The sequence below is a fragment of the Coloeus monedula genome (genome assembly GCF_965178545.1).
Source record: "Coloeus monedula genome assembly, chromosome: 19".
Taxonomy (NCBI): Eukaryota; Metazoa; Chordata; class Aves; order Passeriformes; family Corvidae; genus Coloeus; species Coloeus monedula.
In genome coordinates this window covers 8,624,112-8,643,816 of record NC_138799.1, presented here as the reverse complement: position 1 = coordinate 8,643,816, position 19,705 = coordinate 8,624,112, and the positions used below count along the sequence as shown (strand labels likewise).

The following is a 19,705-nucleotide window of genomic DNA, read 5'->3' as shown; positions in this document are numbered from 1 at the left end:
CAGAACATCTTTTCCCAGCTGTCAGGAAGCGTGTGTGAAAGTGCAGCTGTTGGGGGGAGGATGGGGGTGTTTGTACATTTGGCTGTTGTGGGAGCCTGCTCTAGTCAGAAACCCTCACAAATAGCCCTCAGGAGCCCTGGCTGGTGGTGCTCACCTGCAACCCAGTGCTTTTTCTAAGAAGCTGCTTCATTTTGTGTGTGGGTAAAGGGGAATAGTTACACAGCGAACGAGCTGTGAATTTGGCCACACCTTCTAAAAAATAAAAGTTTAGGTGTTAGCAGAATATCTCATGTACAGCAGCTTTAATGGTGTGTAGCCTCAGGATACACAGCCTGTGTGTCCGGGGAAGACAAGTGCTGGTCCAAACCCCTGGTTTCTGTTTGAAAGTGAGAAGTTTGCTTCCATGTGGATTGTTTTTCAGGCAGAGCTGGCTGTTGCCTTTGGACTAAGAGGATGTTGGTTTTTTCAGCATGTGTACAGAGAGTTTTATAGCAGCAGTAAGATACTGTGTGAGCTTGGAGTTCCCTTTTTATTAGATTTGCAAATTTCCTGCCTGGAATTAATGTGGTTGTACATGTAAGGAGAACTGAATAAATTTGACAAAGAATAATGAGCAGAACATTGCAGAACAGAACAGAAGTCATCCAGCCAAAACAAGTAAGTTAAAAAGTCAGAAAGGGAAATATGTATCACTTGGTGCTGTGACAATATTCTGCCTCAAGTGAGCAGGTGGAAGGGAATAAGCCAAACTGAGCTCTCATTCACAAGTTCAGTTCTTTAACTTGAGGATGAAAACAGTCTGACAGTGTTCTGTAGTAAGGTTCTGATGGCTTCACACTGTGTCTGTTCTGTCACAGGCTTCCAAGGAAATTTGTGTGTTTCAGCAGAATTATAAGAATTATTACATATAGTTATTCCCTGTCCCAGTTTCTCATCCTGAGAGGTCCTGCATTCTGGAGGAGCATCTGCTGCAGTGGATGTCTGCAGAAGGTTTGCCAGAAATCACATGTACTGACAGTTATGTCTGGTGATGAATTAAATCACTGCTGCTGTTTTGTCTGTGCAAAAAGGTTTTACTGTTATAGGCAGGTCACTGAATACTGGATTTTCACACTCCTATTCAAAAAGGCTGTGGGGGCAAGTCTGCTGTTTACTTCAAGTACATGGAGTTTGATTGTGAGAGAATTGTTTTTCTGGAGGACAAGTAAGAGAAGAAGAGGAAGGGATCTCTTCTCTATGCATATTTAAGGTAGCTTTAAATTTCTTGCAGTAATCCTCTGGTTATGAATGAGAATTTTGACATAGTGAATGGTTTTCAGTTGATTGCAGATTGCAAAGAACATGTCAGCAGGTGAAAGGAACTTTCGTGTACCCAATTTGATTAACCTAGCACCTCCCAAATCCCCCAAAGATGAAATATTTTAAAATGGTGTATTTGTCCTCTGAATCATCTCCCAACAATGGAGAAAGAAAGAAAGAAAAAAATGTGATGAAACTTCAAAAACTGGGGTTACTAATGCATTTCTCTTGGGATAATTTCAAACATCACTGCATGGAAAGTGTTCCAGACAAATGTTTTCAGGAATTGCTGTAAGAATGCAATATAGAGTACTCTGTTAGCTTAATCACTCAGATTATTCATAGATGTAATTTAAACTTTTTTCTGGTTCCTAACCTCTGATAAAAGTTAAACTTTCTTTTCCTACAATACTTAACATATTGAATGAAAAAACTGTTTTAAAAAGAGCACATATTCCAGGACTGACTATATGTATTTTTCAGCCTTTTTTCAAGCCTCTCTTGGTGTACTTGAGGTGTATCTGAGGAGTATCTGCCCCTCTGTGCAGTCAGCACCAGCAGTTACATGAGGAGCAGCAGTGGCTGGCTGGCTGTAGGCACCTGCAGCAGATCAGGAGCAAATAAATTCTGCCTCTTGGTTTGTACAGACTGCTGAAAGATTTTCTGTCAACTTGGATCACCTCGTTGAGTCACTACCAACTGAATTTTACTCACGAAACCGATGTGGAATAATGCTTGGGGAATCATCAAGCAATTTTGAAATAATGGTAAGAGAAGGAAAAGTATTTCCAGGATTAATTCCCTCTGCAGCCAGAAGTTACTGACCTCTCCTCTGTCACTGTTCGTACTCTGATGAATATTGCTGCAGAGCTTGAGGCTGTTCTCCAGCTGCAACTGGAAATGCTGGATGTTAAGCAAAACGTACACTGGTACCCTGCCAGTAAAGGGCACTGTGTGACAGTGACAGGGTGTGATGTGTGTTTCTGAACTGAGGAACTTTAATCCAGTAGCAGAGAGGAGCTAAAAATGTCCTTGAGGAGCTGAATCAGTCACATGCTACTGGCACAGAGAAAGTTTGAGGTGTTATCACACACCATGATCATAATTAGTCATCAATTGATTTCACATCTCTGAAAGAAGAAATTTCACTCATTTGTCTGAATGAATTTCTAAGGTGTATGGAAGTGTGTGCTACCTGAAATATAAGTCAAGACAGATTTCTAGTGCTCTTTTCAGTGTTGCACTGTATCAGTAAGGAAGCGTAAAACCAAATAGTAATAATTAGCTCCTGTTGTATTAAATGTAAAAATTCCAGGGTGAAAGCCTCAGTGATATTCTGTCATTTTCAGCCTTCTGGTTCCTTTAGTTACTTTTCCAGGTTTAATTTATGTTGCCATTTGGAGGAGGTGTTGGATATCAGTCATCCTTCGTTTAATTGTGAAAGGGAGCAGTGAGGGAAGCCCAGTGTGCTTCATTGCCATGCTCATCTCCCAGCAGATGGTGCCATTGTGAAGTGTAATTTATACCCGGACAAACTGGACAATCTAGAGTTTCTTTAAATTGTAAATTGTAGAACTTCCAGACTCCTCAAAAAAAGGCAATGTTAATTTCTTTAATGTTCTTGTAAATATTCAAATCCACGGAGGAAAATTAATTTTTTATTCTTCTCTAGGGAGGTATAAAGAGATGCTTTTAAAACAAAAATAATTGATGCAAATGTCCCACTTTCAAGAGAAGACAATATGCCCTGAAAATGTATGTAGAAAGAGCTTGTTTCATTCCCAGCTTACCAGGGATTTGTCTAGACTTGTGAGAGCAACAATATTTGTTATAGTTTTATTATCTGAGAGTATACTGAAACAAGAATTGATAAGTAAGCAAAACAGTTCACAGTTGTAAGAAATCAAAGCAGTTAAACCATTGTATGTGTCAGGAATCATGGGATTAGAAATCAGAGCTGCTTTTCTGTTCTTCATTTAGTTACTGGAAAACTTGTGTTGACTTCAGTATAGATGGACACAGATTTCTGAATTTTTTAAAATTTTAAAATAAAAGTCAGAAAAATCCTAAAAATTTGTAGATGCACCTCTGTAGCAATTAACTGTATTTAAAATCAGTGAATTTACAAAAGAAATTATGTGGAACCTCCATTATGAGGGACAAGATTTCTGAGCCCAAAAAAGTTTTATCAGTAAATCAGTGCGATTGAACTTGAAGGCAACACACATGAAGCCTTCGTCTTTTGTGAAGAAAGTGAAACTGCCATCAGGAATGGGCATTTGAGACCGGGAGACCAAGTTTAAGGGCCCCAAAAGATTGGCTGGAGTTGGGATGTAAGGATGTGAGATGTCCGTGCTGGAGGTCGGCACTGCGCTTGCTCGTTACTGAGAGCACATGAAAACAAACAACTGAAATGTGCTGGGAACTCCGAGCTCCCTTTCCTGTCGTAAGGGACTGGCTGAAAACACTCTTCTTGCAGAGGGAAAGATTTGAAAATCTTATTCAGCATTTTTCCCTTAGTTAGGGAAATAGACTGTGCCTCTCATTTCAGCAAAGCTCTGTTCAGTTGCCAGAGCTGGTGGCTTTTAGGAAATGTCGCCTGTGAGCAAGTAGCAGAGGATCCAGCCAGTAGAAACAGGGATTGTGAATTCCCAGGTGAGGTTTACTGTGTAAGGGTCCAATTCATTGGCAATAGATTAAATGTGATTATTCCCATGGGTTTCAAAGGGCATTCAGTTAGATTATAATGGTTATTCTGGCTGCTTCAAAGGCATGTTGCATTTCTGAGGTCAGCCTTGCTTTTCCCACAGATATGACAGAGATTGAATAGAGTTCTTTATATGATGTATACTAGAATAAATTTGATCTTATGTAATTCAGAAATATGTATCTTGAGAGATTACAATAAAATTACTGTTAGGAAAATATGCAGTTGTATTACTGGCACAGGTACTTTAAGCTGCATCCTTTAGGTCAATGCGGTTTCCAGTTTAACCATGGAAGATGGTCTTAAGATGTTGTGTGTTTGAAATGTTTTTCTCTCAAGTTTCATGTTATTTTGGCCTAAATTCCTGCAGTATAATTTAATTATTGGGTTTTGGTCAATAACAGCTTGTTTTCCATGACAATGTTGAGGCTTGTCAGGAATATGACAGTTTAATCAGTCTGTAGAATCTTGTGGAATGGACTTCACTTGGGAGTGACATCTGGCAACAGCCTCAGGTTTTGGCACCATTAAACCTTAATCCTGAGCTAAAGCTGGCCTTTCCACCTGAGTCTGAAACTAGCCTGGCTCTGACCTGAGCCCTGCTGGCTCTCTCTGAAGGATATTGGCCTGCCCTCACTCTCCTTCCCTCACTGGGGCTCAAGGGAACCTTGGTCCCCCCCGTGGGAAAGGCTGATCCACATCAGCTTTGATCACAAAAGCTTTGCTGAGCTTTTTATGTCCTGCTGAATTCTTTTATGGGGAAAGGGGAAAATCTCCTTCCTTCCTATTTTTTTGTTACCAATAGCAAAAGTTGATCTACCTTTGTTCTCCACCTGCCACGTGTCCTCCTACTCTTTTCCTTTACCTTTCTCTGGGGACCATTGTTGGCAGCTGGCCAAGCCACCAGTCTTTTGTTGGTGGTGTGTTTCAAACAGCCTGGGCTGAGCAGGACAAACATTATTGCTAGTTAACAGCTTAGTCTTAATTGCTGTGACTATTGTGCCATTCTGTAAAAGAGCCAGAGAGGCCTTGTTCATGCAGCCGATACATTGTTAAATGATGAGTGTTTCCCTTCTGTTTCCTTTTGCAAAATTCCACCCTTATGTGGGTAATGCAATCATTGAAGTAGACTTACAGCTTTAAAATACTGGTTTTGGGAAAAAATTACAGCTTTCATTCACCCCAGGAGGAAAGAAAGGGATTTCATATGAACAGTGAAGCTTATGAGAACTGTCTGTCTCATTTATGGAGTTCTGTGAAAAGTATTTTGTATTGTTTTATGCAGTGTTTTAACAAGCCTGGAAAATGTTGCTGGAATTAAAGGGAAGGATTGACTCTGTCCACAGGGGAAAGAGCCAAGAGATTAAGAGTTGAGCACTCAGTTTACAAGAGTAACTAAATCATGACTTGGGGAGTTCTGGGTCACACAACTTGAGAAACACTTTCTGAAGGGCTTGATTTGAACTCATTTTGGCAGGCCTGTAGGCTTCTGTCAGTGTTAGGGCCAGAGGGAATGGCTTAAGTCTGACTTAAAAGTGGGCTGATATACTGAGAGGAATATCCTGGACAACTGAGAAGTGTTTTCTATTTCAGATTATGCCAGTGCTGCTGCAGATTTCTGCTGAGAATTGAAACTCCATCAGATTCTTTTCCTGAGGAGTTTAAGGTTTGTGACTGTGTGTCCTTTGCACTGTCCCCACTGCATAAAATAAAATCTGGTGCAGATCCCTGTTTTTGGTATATGATGGCAGTATGAGAGATCCACCCGTCAATATTCTAGTCTCACACAACAGTAGCTCTGGTTTCTGAGATAATTTGAATTTATTGTGCAACCTACAGTAAAGCTACAGTTCTTTGCCACAGCAAAATGGGAGACCTAGAAATAAAGGGGGAAAATGAGTAATTATGTACATCTTTTCTCTGAAAGAGTTCACTGTTTGCATGAAGGGAAGTATTTGCTCAAGTATCTGCTGAGGTCAAGTAGCAAAGGTAAGTTGTGTTCCTAAATGGTTAACTGTGACTTAAAAATACCCATATTGACAGGAACTGCAGGATAATGTCATTGGAACTTTTTGTTTTTTTAATACACCTTAAGAAATTAAACAAAGCAAATGCATTTGGTGGCGCCCTCAGGAAAAGTTCAGTCACTTCCTGACCAGTAATCTGCCTGGGAGCAGCAGATACATTCTCATTGTTTGCCATTTCCAGTTTCCAGTAATGGGAACGATTACTTGATCCAGCCAGTTTCTGCTGAAGATCTGGGAAAACGTACAAATTTTAATGGCAAATTTTTATCGGTTTCCATAAAACAACAAGGAAAAAAAGCATAACGTGGTTTTGGTACCTGGAGGCATCACCTCTGATAATGAATATTGTTTTATTTTGGAATTAAGTGTCTGCTCTTCAGGAACGAGATGTATCTTGCTCTTCTGGTGATTTTCTTGCAGTGTAAGTTTGATAACTAAATCTCTGGGTGGGTACATGTGTTTCTGGTTTGTCTAGAGTTTGTTGAGGCTTTTTACAGTTTTGGATTACTGTCTCTCAATCTGTAAGCTTTGAAAATAACATTTCTTCTCATTTTTTTTTCCAGGTTCAGAACTTTACGCTCAGGGGAAAGGTAGGGAATGGTAGATTATTGTTGTTTTGTTGGGGCTTTTTTATGTACAAATTTAATGTAACTAATGTAACTAATTCCTCGGTTGTTGGTATGCATCTATAACAGAGTGTATTTGGATTTGCTGTACAATAGCTCAGTATGAAATTTGGCTATATGAAAAAAAAAAGAGTTTTACTTGGTGGTGTTTCTTGGTATAGTGTTTAAATCAGAGATGTGCTGCTCGTACCTTAATAAAAGTTTTGATGAAATCTTTCCTAGAGTAATTTGCTTTACTGAGCCATAAAAGAGGTGGGAGACAAAATTAGCATTTTGTTTTGGTATGTAAAAATCCCTCTCATGCCCACAGGGAAGGATAAAGGATAAAATTATAGAATATAAATTAAGGGCACTGTCTCCTGGTCTTGCAAAAGAATTGATTGTGTCTGAGCAGAGTTCAGAAATTGTGTTCTGAAAGGAACACGTTTACTTTTTATGTTATCATCCTGCTGGCTACCAGCATGTACATTCTGAATGCTTCCTTTTTTCCATCACCCAGGAGAAATGTGTGCTTCTTTGTTGTCATGTGGTCTATTCACATGCAGAGAAGTTCACAGCGTTTTCACTGATTTTATGCCCCAAACTCTCTCTAGCAAGGACACATTATAAATAGCTGGTAAGCGCACAGGACAAGGGACTTCTTTAGATGCAGGAAAGCTTTTCTATTTGCATAGCAATTTCTAATACAAATCCTGACCAGAATGAGCATAACCCAAAAGTGTAAGTTCTAAAGGAAGAGAAAGTGAATGAACTAATACATCTTTCTCTATACTTGTTCCTCTAGATGTCAGAACATAAGTATTAATTATACCAGGATTCTAACAGTTATAATATTTAAGCTACAAAGTATTTATCTTTGCTGTGGTTATAAACACAGAATGTATTTCTATGCACATACATTTCTATACACATATACATATGTATATATAAATACTACTATGAACTTTATTTCCAGAAGTGCTTATCAATTTAAATTACAATATTCCTATCAAATGAAATGTGAATTTTTAAATTAATGTTTGTGATTTAAATGTAGAAGCTTGAGATAACCGTGTTATGTTGGACTAATTTAAAATAAATATAACTTTTTATTTTATTTTGTCTCAAGTTTTTACTTTCAACAGAGTTGAAATCAGGGTTCAGCCATCTGTCAAAGTGAAGAATGGAGCTCCGATGTCAATCATCTGCCATGCTGATATTAGCAAAAATACTGATTTCCAGCTGAAGCATAATTTTACAATTTTTAAGGATGGAAAGCTTGTGTTTATGACTGTATCAGACAAAGAAGATGCACGGTATGAAATACCTGTGGCCAGATCTTCAGATACAGGAGACTATGAATGTACTGTGAAAGCAGATGGAAAGCTGAGTTTCAGTAACTCCATCTATGTTTGGGTAGCAGGTGAGTGTTCTGTCAGACATGGCAGATAAGATACAAAGAGAGAACAGCCTTACAGGGTAGGAATAATAGTCAGTGCTAAACAGGGTATCTTGCAAAGTGTGTTTTATCTGTTGACATCACAGTACTTGATGAGAGTTTGGTACTAACCCCCATGTTAAGGCACAGAAATGAACTCAGGACCCCAAGGCTCCAGGACAGATCAGTCATGGTCAGGAACACAGTCTGTGCCACCACCCCCACTGTCCTGACTGTGGGACACCCCCTCTGTTCCCTAGACTAGAGAAAGTATTTGTGAAAGTTGTGCCCACCCCAATAACCATGATGAGGGGTGGGTAGATTCCTGGAAATGCTGGAAATAACGTACAGAGATGCTCAGGGTATGAAAGCCATTGTCAAAGCCAGGATCAGCCATGGGTTGCTTTTGTAGACAATGTTGTATCAGTCTTGTTCTTTCATCTCTTATGAGAACAGGGGCCACCTCCATCCATACCCTTTCTAGACATGTTCTTGACTGCAGGTGACAATTTTCCCCTTGGAAAAGCAAGTTGGAAAGACTTTGTCAGCATTTTGTAGTTACTGGGACATTTTTTGGTTCTTGCAAACTATTTGCATCTGTTAATTAATATAAATCATTCCCACAGTCATCAGATATAGTGTTTATTTCAGGATTATGCAATGTTCTATTTCTTTTCTTGTTGTCTGTTATAAGGAATGACCAAGCCAATCCTGACTGCTGACAAAAAAGAAGTTTTAGAGGGTGAAGTTGTGAAATTACGTTGTGAGCTGCCAGAAGAAGTACCTCCTTTAGAGTTCTTTTTCCGGAAGATAAAGACAAATTCCGCACCTAAAGAAAAACGTGTACCTGAACAAAACCAAAATTTTTCTGAAGTGGAATATTACGTTGAAGAGGGAGATAATATTTTACAATTTGATTGCTTTGGCAAGAGACAAGTAAGATCTGGATGGGAAAGCTCACAGCATAGCAACAAAACACTTGTTACAGTCAAGGGTAAGTTACTTAACTTTTGTTTTTCCATTTCTTTGCTTGCTATAGATAAAAATAGGGTCATATATTTATATGTGTATCTATCTATCTCTATGTTTATACGTATTCTCTTGCAGAACCATTTATAAAGCCCACTCTGATCACTGGGCCCTCCAGTAATGTTACAGAAGGAGACCAAATAGAATTTGAATGCTCAACTGTGGTAGCTCAAATGCGTGACATTGAAATCATCCTCCAGAAAAACAGAACAATACTGAACAGTATACGAGATAAGAAATTTTTGAAATACTCTACAGTAGCTACTCAAGAGGACAGTGGTGAATACCTGTGTAAGGTGGAGCAAGGAGCGGTGTCTAAAACCACAAAACTTAATGTCTTTGTGTCAGGTAAAACTTCTGTTCATCTTAGATGTTACTTGAAGTATTAATATTTAAATTTAAATTTGGCAGAACTCAAGATCCAAGTGTGACCTCCAGATCCAAATGTAAATTTTCTGTAAGTTAAAGGCTAGGTAGGTTTTAGTTTCTGATTTTTGCCCACCTATACTTCCCAACTAAAATAATATCCTCAAACAACCTGTGAAAAGTGGTTTCAATTGCTAAGTTTCTGTTTTCCCTGAAAATACAATAATATTAAAATAACATGATTGTTTTGTTCCCAAATTATAAACTATCAGTATGTCCTTCGTTCTGTATACTTTGAGATAAGTAGTCATATTCTTCCAGGCTCACTTTGAATGAATCAGTTCTCTTTTGATCTTGCAGAGTTATTTCCCAAGCCAACATTGTCTGCTTCTATGACTAAGCTGGATGAAAGTAAGGATTTAATTTTGAGTTGCAGCATTAATGGTTTTCGGAGAGCCAACTTCTCTATAGTACGGAAAGGTTCCCATGAAGACATCCTGTTGAAAAATTCTAGAGTCTTAGCAATGAAAGTTAATGTGAATGATACTGGGTCTTACACCTGTAAAGCGGAAGTAAAAGGAATAGTCAAGGAGAGCAAACCTCTAAGGATAAATGTTTATGGTGAGTTGATACAGAGGCTTAGAACCCACCAGGGTGGGGGAGGATCTAAACCAGAAGCATATAAATAAGCATATCTGTTTACAGGATCAGTCTCTAGTCCATGGACTAGCAGGGTGTCTATTAGTTCTTACAACATGCATTTCTGTGAGATGTGCTTTAGCTGCAGAGGATTTGGCCTATTGTGATCTAATCAAGTCAGACTTTCCAGGGCTGGCCCTTGGAGAAGGGAGTTGGCATGGCTTCCTGCTGGTCCCTTGGTTCTGCTAGGGACCAGATAAACTCCCATTCATTCCCATTTGCAGGAGCCAGGAATGTTCCAAAAAACTTTCACTTTGATCTGAAGCTCTGTCTGTGTCTGCCTTGAACCCCTCCCCCGACCCTTCAGGAAGAAAGCCAGGAGAGCCAGAGGTCATCTGGTTGGCTCTACTCTAGAAAAGGCAAGGGTTCATTGCTATCAACATAGCCCCCTCACCAGCACACTAACTATGGATACTCCAGTTCCCTTCCCTCTCATGGAACAGGCACAGTGGTTCTCCAGTCTGTCAAAGGGATGAACTGGGTTGTGACTCACTGTGCTGCTGAAACAGGGCCCTGAGGAGGAGCTGTGCAATCCCTCTCAGGTCATACATGGAACAGACCTGCTCCTTGGGTCAGAACTAGTTCTGGAGTTTGGATGATCCACAGTTGTGTCACTGAACCTTTTCTTGTTTTGCTTCATGTTCTCCCTGTATGCTACTTTATTCAAAGTTACATATATTCTATTATCTATTCTATTGATTTGTTCAAGTCTCCCTGTTTCTATTCTATCAATGAGGAAGAACATCCCAATATAGACTGTGTGCAAACCAGCTAAATATTGTATATTTATAAGTTTTCTACAAAATAATATTGTGTATTTTGGCCTTATGCAGTGTAATTTGCAACAAATTTTTTTTATTCACCTTTTAGCTCCAGTCTCCAAGCCAACTCTTTCCGTTGTCAGTGGTTCACCGGAGGTGATATTAGGGAAGCCTCTACAATTAATCTGTCATTCAGTGATGGGAACACCACCAATAACATTCACATTCTACAAAGGGGATGAAGTTAGGAAAAATGTAACTAATGACACATATGCTATATTCTTGGATGAAGATATTGGACTAAATGACAATGGAGGATACAAATGTGATGCTAGAAACAATCACTCCAGTGGTGTGAAAACTAGCAATATTCTAAATGTCACAGTGATAGGTAAGTCTGTTTAATTCTTTTTCTTGTCTAATGTATATTTAGAGTTTTGAAACAGTAGCAGTAAATGGTGGACTAAGCAAAATGGATGTGAAATGTTTACAAGTTTTTGCTCACTTGACTTAAAATAGTTGTCTATCACAGCACAATAGTCCAGGACCAGAGCAGAAGTCTATTCTTGATCTTTGATAAAGAAGAAGTGATTTCTCTCTACCAAGGAGTTTTCAGTTTTGCATCCTTGTTTGAACTCAAATTGTGTTGATCTTAGTAAGATAAACTTGTGGTTAATAGACTGTTTTCCTTCTGGTTTTTGACACTGAGTTGTGTATGACTAGAACAGATACATCCAGAATTGTTGCATTTCTTCTGAGTCTGTTGGATTATTGCACACTCTCCACTTGCTGAGCTCCCAAACACGGCTTTTAATATAGTATTTGCACTCACCCAGACCACAGCACCTTAGGACTCACCTTAAATTCATCAGTTCCACTGTTTACTAACACTAGAGAGAAGCTGGAAGATAAAACTCTTCAGAGTTTTATCCAGGAAGATCTTTTGAATCCAGGAAGGTCTTTTGAAATAACAAGGCACAAATAAACAAACACAAAGCATAATCTTAGTCCATTAACAAGTGGGTATTTCTTTGCTGGAACTGGTGAATCCCAGCTGTTAGAGCTGTGGTTCAGGATATATTGTGACACTGTTTAGAAGTTCTGAAGAGAAGGTCGTGTTTTGGAGCCAGCTGACCCAGTCTTCCACAGTCCACCACTGGTGAGGTGGTAACTTTGAATCCTCTGTATTCTGTCCTTTCTGTCTCTACCAGATCTAAAGAAGGACTTACGTATTCCAGAGCAATTCTCTCTGTCAGGGGCTCAGTCATAGTAACCCATGTCTTCTATCTAAATCTGCTTCCTAATACATCTTTCATGACCAGCATCTTTTCATATCAAATCTGGTTTCCTTCCTCTGCTTCTGTGCCAGTGTTGCCTTATGATTCCTTCTTTACATCTGCCTCGTGTTATCCATAGGCCTTCCCCAAACACATTTATAATATTTCCAGAGAAATTTTCTTTATGAATTTTAGCAAAACATGCTTCATATCCCAAACATTTTGCAAAGCTGCTGACATTCTACATGTCTTGCATCACACTATGTGTGTCCATTTTCTCCCCCTTTAATTACAAAGGCTGAAGCTCATCCGTTCCTAGGCTAGTTCTGTGTATGCTAAAATGCTTCATTTTTAAACTAGTAGACTTAAAAACCATGGTTTGGCTATGCATATTCTTACAACTTGCTCAAATGCTAACTAACTTCTCTCCTTGTGTTTGCTAGACTCTGTAACCATTGAAATTTGGGATTTTCTTATGCCTTTGGAGAACTCGTTCCATTGTCTCCTGAGACACCCTCTATTGTATATTAAAAGTTACAAGAATACAGTTACCATACAGTTAGCAAAGAACAGCATAACTCTACATAACTATGAAAGCAGAACTACATAAATTGCACCATAATTATTTACACAATGGAACTGCAGAGTGTATTATTTCTGGGAATTAAATCATTTGTAGACTGGGGCCAGAGGGGTATCCAAAGGATTTTAAGGAAAGAGACTGACTGACCTCTGTGGAATGGATATAATTTCTTCCTGTGTCTGCTTTGTTTCTTTATCGTGCCCTCTCTGTTTCTGGGTGTATAAAAATATTTACTAGAGGACACTGTCTGGCAGAGACTGTTCAGAAAGGTTAATACTGTGCATTCAGTCTCTGTTTAACTAAGCATTAAAGCAAGCATTTCTACAATACAACGTTTTGTCATCAAAGTTGTTTCTAATAGTGCTAATACTTGTTTTCTTTACGCCTTCCTCTGTAGTACCAATCAGGAATGCCAGTTTGGGCAGTGTTCCGTATGGAGAAGTAGAAGTTGGCAGTGATACTGCTTTTCTCTGCTCTGTGAAAGAAGGATCTTGGCCAATAGACTTCAAGTTTTTTAAAAAAACTGATCATGAGGTTCTTCTACATGAAGTAAGGGAGTATTCAGACAGAACCATATGGCACAAGAAAACAATGAAGAGGAAGGACACAGGGACCTATTATTGCATGGCTTCGAACCGAGCCAGCATGGACGTGAGGAGCCGTCCAATAACCATCCATGGTGAGCTCATTATTGATAAGCTGCCTACTATGTCACCATGATAGGTAAGGGCATCTGATCTGACATGTTCCTAAGTATGACTCCCTTACTTGTTTTTCTTCCACCACTGTCAGAAGTTAAACAGAGAGATGTCTTTATAAACGAAGATTGTCCAGCTTACATAGAAAAATTTAAGGGATGCCCAAAAGCCAAAGGAGCCAGGTGCAAACTAAAACCAAGCTGTTGATGTACTGAGCTTTTGGTCACAAAGGAGAGGCTTACTAGAGAACTTAGAACACAAGTCTCCTCCAAGTTCTTCCCCAGTGTGTGAGAGGGTTGATGTGTAGTAAAATGAAAGGTCAGGAACTGCAGGATTTGGTAGTGTTGACCTATCACTGTAACTACTCTCTTAAACATGTTTTTCTTATTTGCAGTCATCTTAGCAGCTTGGCAGAAAGGAGTCATTGCTGCATTTGTCCTAACAGCCATCGCAGGAGCAGGAGCCATTGCTTTATGGTGGTTTTTGCGTAAGAAGAAAAAGGGTAATGAATGGTTCCCTTCTCTTTGTTTGGGGAGAAATGTATTACAGTTAAACTTGCATTTGTCTCAGCAGCAAAGGCTTATGGGGGTGAGGCTTCAGAGATAACTAAACACAATTAAAAGAATCTACTTAAAAATGCCACATGACCCAAATTAAGCTGCAAATGTGCTGAAGCTTTCCAAGCATATTGGGTGGCTGGGCAGGCACTAGGGAAACAAAAAGGCTATCAAATACAGGCCAGAATTACACTGTTCCCATGCAGTCCTAAATTCAGCCCCAGGCAATGTAGATGCAAACAGGGCTTGAGGAGGTTTCTGATCCCTTATAGAGCTATAACAATTTGATTTGGGGTCCCAACTCAGGTATAATTGAGCTACTTCTCTAGTCCTCATGAAGCAAATTTAGATTACTGTCTTGTGGGATTAGGTTTTTTTCTTCCACTCTGTAATAAAATTTCTTAGGGATTTGTCTTTGATCATTAAGGTATTTTTTCTGATCTTGTTCTTTCAGAAAATAAGTAAATCTGATTTATCCTGTGATATGCAGTACATGGCAAATTATTTGGGAGAATTTGGAGCATTTGGATGTCCCAGATTGCTTAAATTGGCAAGGTTAAAATCTGAGTTTTGGGATCTAGGGTTCTCTGTGAAAGAGAGATTTAAGGGACCTGGGAGATGAACAGGATATAAGATGTGAGGTAGTTCATTTTGTGATAGGCAGGAGAAATTATTCTGACATGAGTAGACAATGACTGTATTTTTGTTTTCATTTTTACTTTTAAATTCTTTATGTGTGCAACCTATTAATAGATGTTTTTGGTTTTCTCTGTCAAGCTAAAGGACCATCCATGGAGATGTCTGGGTAAGATGCCTTCCTGTCTGGGTTTCGGCTGGGATAGAGTTAATTTTCTTCTTAGTAGCTGGTACAGTGCTGTGTTTTGCATTTAGTGTGAGAATAATGTTGATAACACTGCTGTTTTAGTTGTTAAGTAGTGCTTACACTAAGTCAAGGACTTTTCAGTTTCCCATGCTCTGCCAGTGAGCAGGGGTACAAGAAGCTGGGCAGGATCATGGCCAGGACAGTTGACCCAAACTGACCAAAGGGATCTTCCACACTGTAGAAAGTTATGCCCAGTATAGAAACTGGGGCGGGGGGGGGGGGGGGGGGGAAATTGTCTGGGAGGAATTGGTCAGTGCTCAGGGCTGGGCTGGGCATCAGTCAGCAGGTGCTGAGCAATTGTATTGAGTATCACTTGTTTTTCTTGAGTTTTATTCCTCTCTCTTTCTCTCCTTCTACTATTATTATTATTACTATTATTATTATTATTACTATTATTAATATTATTATTATTATTATATTTTACTTTATTTCAATCATTAAACTGTTCTAATCTCAACTGTTCTTACCTGGGTTTTACCTTTTTCCAATCCTTCTCCTAGTCCCACTGGGAGTGGGGTGGGTGAGGGAGGGTGATTAATTACCAGTTGGGGTTAAACCACAACAGCCCTTTTTGGCACCCAATGTAGGACTTGAAGTTAACAACAGATCTGACCAGTGCATGTTGAAACACATTTGTTACAAGCATTCCTTATGGTTTAATACCCACCGGTCCCAGTGTTGATTTGTTTGCTCTCAGAGCTGTGTTGTCCAACACCTTGCTTGCACTACTGCACCCTGTTGTGTTTGTTGCCTTCGGGGCAGGGCTAAGGTTATTATTTTGTTATAACTCACCTGGTCGGGTCTCAGCGCTGCCATCACCTGTGCGTGGGGAGACACCTGTTGGGAATTATTCACAATTACATCTTTTACTCGATTCCTCAGACAACCAGTCTATGGAAGAGAGGTATCTTCCCACAGCCTCCCTTACTTCTCCAGGCTATCAGAGCATTTGAGAATTAGGAAAATTTTGAATACACTTGGGATGTTGGAACCAGCATGGTCCTATTGGTAGGAACCAGCAAGTGACTGAATGTGGTTCAGCTCTTGTTTAGGGCTCAGAAATTATTTGCAGCTACTTCAACCCCCACAACAGGCACAGTGGGCACTCAAACTACAGTGACAGGCACTGTGGTTAGTCGCCCCAGGGGTGGGTGATGCAGCTGAACCAAAGGACCAACCCCTGTCTGTAGCAGTTGCCTCTAAAAAGGGAAGAGAAATAGACAGGAAAGATGGCTCGTTTAGTGAAGAAGGATAAAGCAGTGTCATGACAAGAACAGGAGGAAGAGGCAGAAAAAGAAGTAACCACTTGATCTGTATCCCTGAGTGAGCTGTGGGATATGCAAAAGGATTTTAGCCATCATCCAGGTGAGTGTGTTACACCTGGCTGCTCTGATGCTGGGATAATGGGCCTGGTGGTGTGGAATTAGAGGGTAGGAAAGCCAAGCAGCTGTGATCATTTTCTAGGGAAGGGTGAATTGGCAAGGTGATTGGAAGAGTAACGTGAATTACTCAGCCTATGGAGGCAACTCTTGTCAAGGAAAGGTATTTCTTCAAGGAAGATGTTCTGTTTCACCCAGGCAAGTGGACCATAATGGAGAGAGGTACCCAGTACAGGAGGGAACTAGCCATGCTTAGAGATAGATAATTTATTATGACCCAAACAACATACAGTTGCTCCCAGATCCAGATGAAGTCTAATGTGCACAAACCATGTGTATAGAAACTTGTACACCAGAGTGCACCATAATTGTACACCAACTCACTGGCAGTGTTGTCTGGAGAAACGAAGAGGCACCAATGGTAGAGGCAGGGGCTCCCCAACTCTAGCAGTACACAGAAAAATCTCCCTTCCTTGTCCCTGATGTGGAGAAATTGGTTGAGCAACTCAAGAGACGATATAGATTCTACTCCCCACATGCACGGTCTGGAATCTCACCTGATAACAGTAAGTGTCATTTGGTCAAGGGAGGATACTGATGGTACACACCAGGGGAGACCCTGGGTTTTCTGCAGGTCTACAGAGACAACATGAGGAAGGGGGATGGAAATTCTACCTCAACCCTACATGAATTGCAAGGAAAAATAATCACAAAAGGGGGTTCTTCCAGGAAAGTTGCTGCTGCAGTCTGCAGTGGGCAGTTCCTCAGAGAGAGTGGAAGGGCTGATCTTACTTCTGATCCTATGGGAAGGAATTCTACTCCATTTTCACAAGAAGCGAGTAGATAAACCTGTGACCAAGACTAGAGGGGCTCTGCCTCCAGCCATGTGGAAGAGAGGGACAACCTTGTTTACTGGACTGTGTGGATCACATGGCCTAAAACATCAGCCACCCCAGGAGTATAAGGCTGTAGCAGATACGGGTGCACGGTGTACCCTGATGTAATCAGGCTGTGAAAGGCTAGAACCCACTTGTGTTTCTGGAGGGGGATTCTGACAGCTGACTGCTGGAGGCTGAAATCAGCCTGACTGGGAATGTGTGGCAGAAGCCCCTACTGGGACTGGCCCAGAGGCTCTGTGGGCATAGACTATCTCAGGAGCGGGTATTTCAGGGACCCAGAAGAATCCTGGTGGGCTTTCAGTATAGCAGCCTTGGACACGGAGGACATGAAGCAGCTGCCTGGTTCCACTTCTTGGAAGACCCTTCTGTTGTGGGGTCTTCCAAGAACAGCAGGTGCTGGTTGCGATCACAGCACAGCCCTGGCGGCAGAACCGCGCCGAGCCTGGGAGGTGCCGATCGTTGCTCAGGGCCTGGCTGGGCATCCCTCATTTTTCTTGGGGTTTATTCCTCTCGCTCTCCTTTTCATTGCTATTATTATTATTAACTGTATTTGAATTATTAAACCATTCTTATCTGAATCCATGGGGTTTATCTTTTTCCAATCCTCCTCCCCATCCCTCCGTGACGGGGCAGGGGGGGTGAGTGAGCAGCTGTGTGATATTTAGCTGCCATCTGTGGTTAAACCACAACACCTGCTTTATGATAGTGGTGAAATGTTTCTGTGTATAAAGGGCTGTAAGCCTTGCTTCATATGAATATAGTTTGTTACAGCACACACCTGCAGACAATAAATACATGGTTGTGCTTCATGTACCACCTGCTAACACAATAACAGGATGAGGAAATACGCTAAAAATAGAAAAAAAGGCGAGCTAAGTGAAATACAAGAACGTCAGGTCCATATTTGAGTGCATTTAGATACAGAATAAAATTGAAAATACAGAGGTTTTAAAGAAGAATAATGCAATAGGGAATATTTTTGACCTTAAAGTTTCCTTGTGCTTCTCCTAAAGCAAAGGCAAAATTTTCATTAGTTTCAGTGGTTAAGAATATGTGGTAGTCAGCATAGACAGTGACTGATCTTTGCACAGAATCATATTGTTGGTTTTATTGACAGGTTTTGGGTAATTACATCAAATTTTATTGGTTTGTTTTTCAGTTCTGCCTTGGCTCCAAACTTGACAAGTGAAAAACTAACGAGACAGCCCAGTGGTGGAAACTATTATTCAGGTAGGATGTTTTGCTATAAGACTGTTAGTAAGTTGGTTTAATTAAACATTTATTTAAAGTTTTGGACTTCCATAGTTATTGTTTGGATGGGGCCCAATATTTTGGGAATACAGAGGGATACCAATAACATTGTCCAAGGTATCTTCTGTCATTTTGTCTTTGTACAGTTTTTATGAGCACGTCTTACACAGATTGGTTTATAAGTCTGCTCAGACACTTCTCCCAGGCAATCAATTGACAGTATCACAGATGGAGAAATCATGGTAAAAGAAAATTACTTTCTGCTTTTGACACAGCTGCAAGAAAATTCTTTCAGAGAGGAAATTTGAGCTGTGGCACATGGCCCTATGATGTGGCCACAGTATAGAGATGTTAACTTGCCTGGGCACCTTTCATTGCAGGATCTTGGTGCACTTGACAACGACGGGTGGACATGATGTTTAGAGCACCTGACATACACAAAGTTGCCCCTTGGGTGTTTGTTAGCTGATTATTTTAAAAGCCACGTTCTTCCCACTTGAATGTCTTAGATGGGAATCTAAAAGTAGAATGTGTCATATAGAAATACAGATAATGACAGTAGGAATTGCAGCTGTGTAACTCATTTATTTCATTGGTTACAATAAACATTTTGTCAGCTCAACTTTGGCTTTCATATTTTAGGATCAGGTTACATTGAAGATAACGAAAATCACATGAAATCAACAGATGAGAGTAAAGGTAATTTCATACTTAAACAAAAGATGTAAAAATTATTTTATAATTGAAAGTCTTGATGTTTTCAAATGGTAGTAATGAGGATTTGATAGAGCCAGCCCTTTTTTCCCATGTCCAAAATTACACCAATAGAACCCTTTTATCAATTGCATTATGAAGTGTAATTAGCTGTGCTGGATCCCAGGCCATCTAATGATGGGTGGTATAAAAATACAACTTATACTCAAAATATTAAATTCAATATAACAAATATTCAGATTTTTTTAAAAATCAAGATTTTCTACAGATTTCTGTTTCTTTTACTTTTCTGTCCTTTCTTCACTTCTTTGGATCTTGAAATATTTAAGAATTAAAACCAGAAATAACCTGCTATGAAATCTGAATAAAGTAATCTGCCAAATCACTTCTGCAGGATTTCATTCTGAATGACTGTTGTGGTTCCTTCCAACTCTTATAGAAATCTGGTAGAAAACTGCCTCCACCGTGAGAAAAATAGAGCAGAATGCAGCAGCTGTTTCTTGTGTCTGTTGTACCCAGGTAGCCAATACCTG

General features: G+C 40.0%; 1 protein-coding gene across 6 annotated transcripts in view; it reads left to right on the top strand.

The window, feature by feature from the left end:
* The first annotated feature begins 6,180 nt into the window (after positions 1-6,180).
* PECAM1 (platelet and endothelial cell adhesion molecule 1) overlaps positions 6,181-19,705 on the top strand; it is a 31,765-nt gene continuing 18,240 nt past the window's right edge. For 4 of the 6 annotated variants that reach the window (XM_082294219.1, XM_082294218.1, XM_082294217.1 and 1 more), the window contains exons 1-12: positions 6,182-6,454; positions 6,597-6,623; positions 7,768-8,061; positions 8,771-9,070; positions 9,184-9,453; positions 9,832-10,092; positions 11,041-11,322; positions 13,189-13,470; positions 13,884-13,991; positions 14,824-14,851; positions 18,367-18,437; positions 19,101-19,157. In XM_082294219.1, the coding sequence (XP_082150345.1) occupies positions 6,421-6,454; positions 6,597-6,623; positions 7,768-8,061; positions 8,771-9,070; positions 9,184-9,453; positions 9,832-10,092; positions 11,041-11,322; positions 13,189-13,470; positions 13,884-13,991; positions 14,824-14,851; positions 18,367-18,437; positions 19,101-19,157 (2,014 nt within the window). In that variant the 5' untranslated portion in view covers positions 6,182-6,420. Of the gene's footprint in view, positions 6,455-6,596; positions 6,624-7,767; positions 8,062-8,770; positions 9,071-9,183; positions 9,454-9,831; positions 10,093-11,040; positions 11,323-13,188; positions 13,471-13,883; positions 13,992-14,823; positions 14,852-18,366; positions 18,438-19,100; positions 19,158-19,705 lie in introns of all 6 variants that reach the window. The other 2 variants (XM_082294216.1, XM_082294214.1) reach the window with 1 other exon arrangement.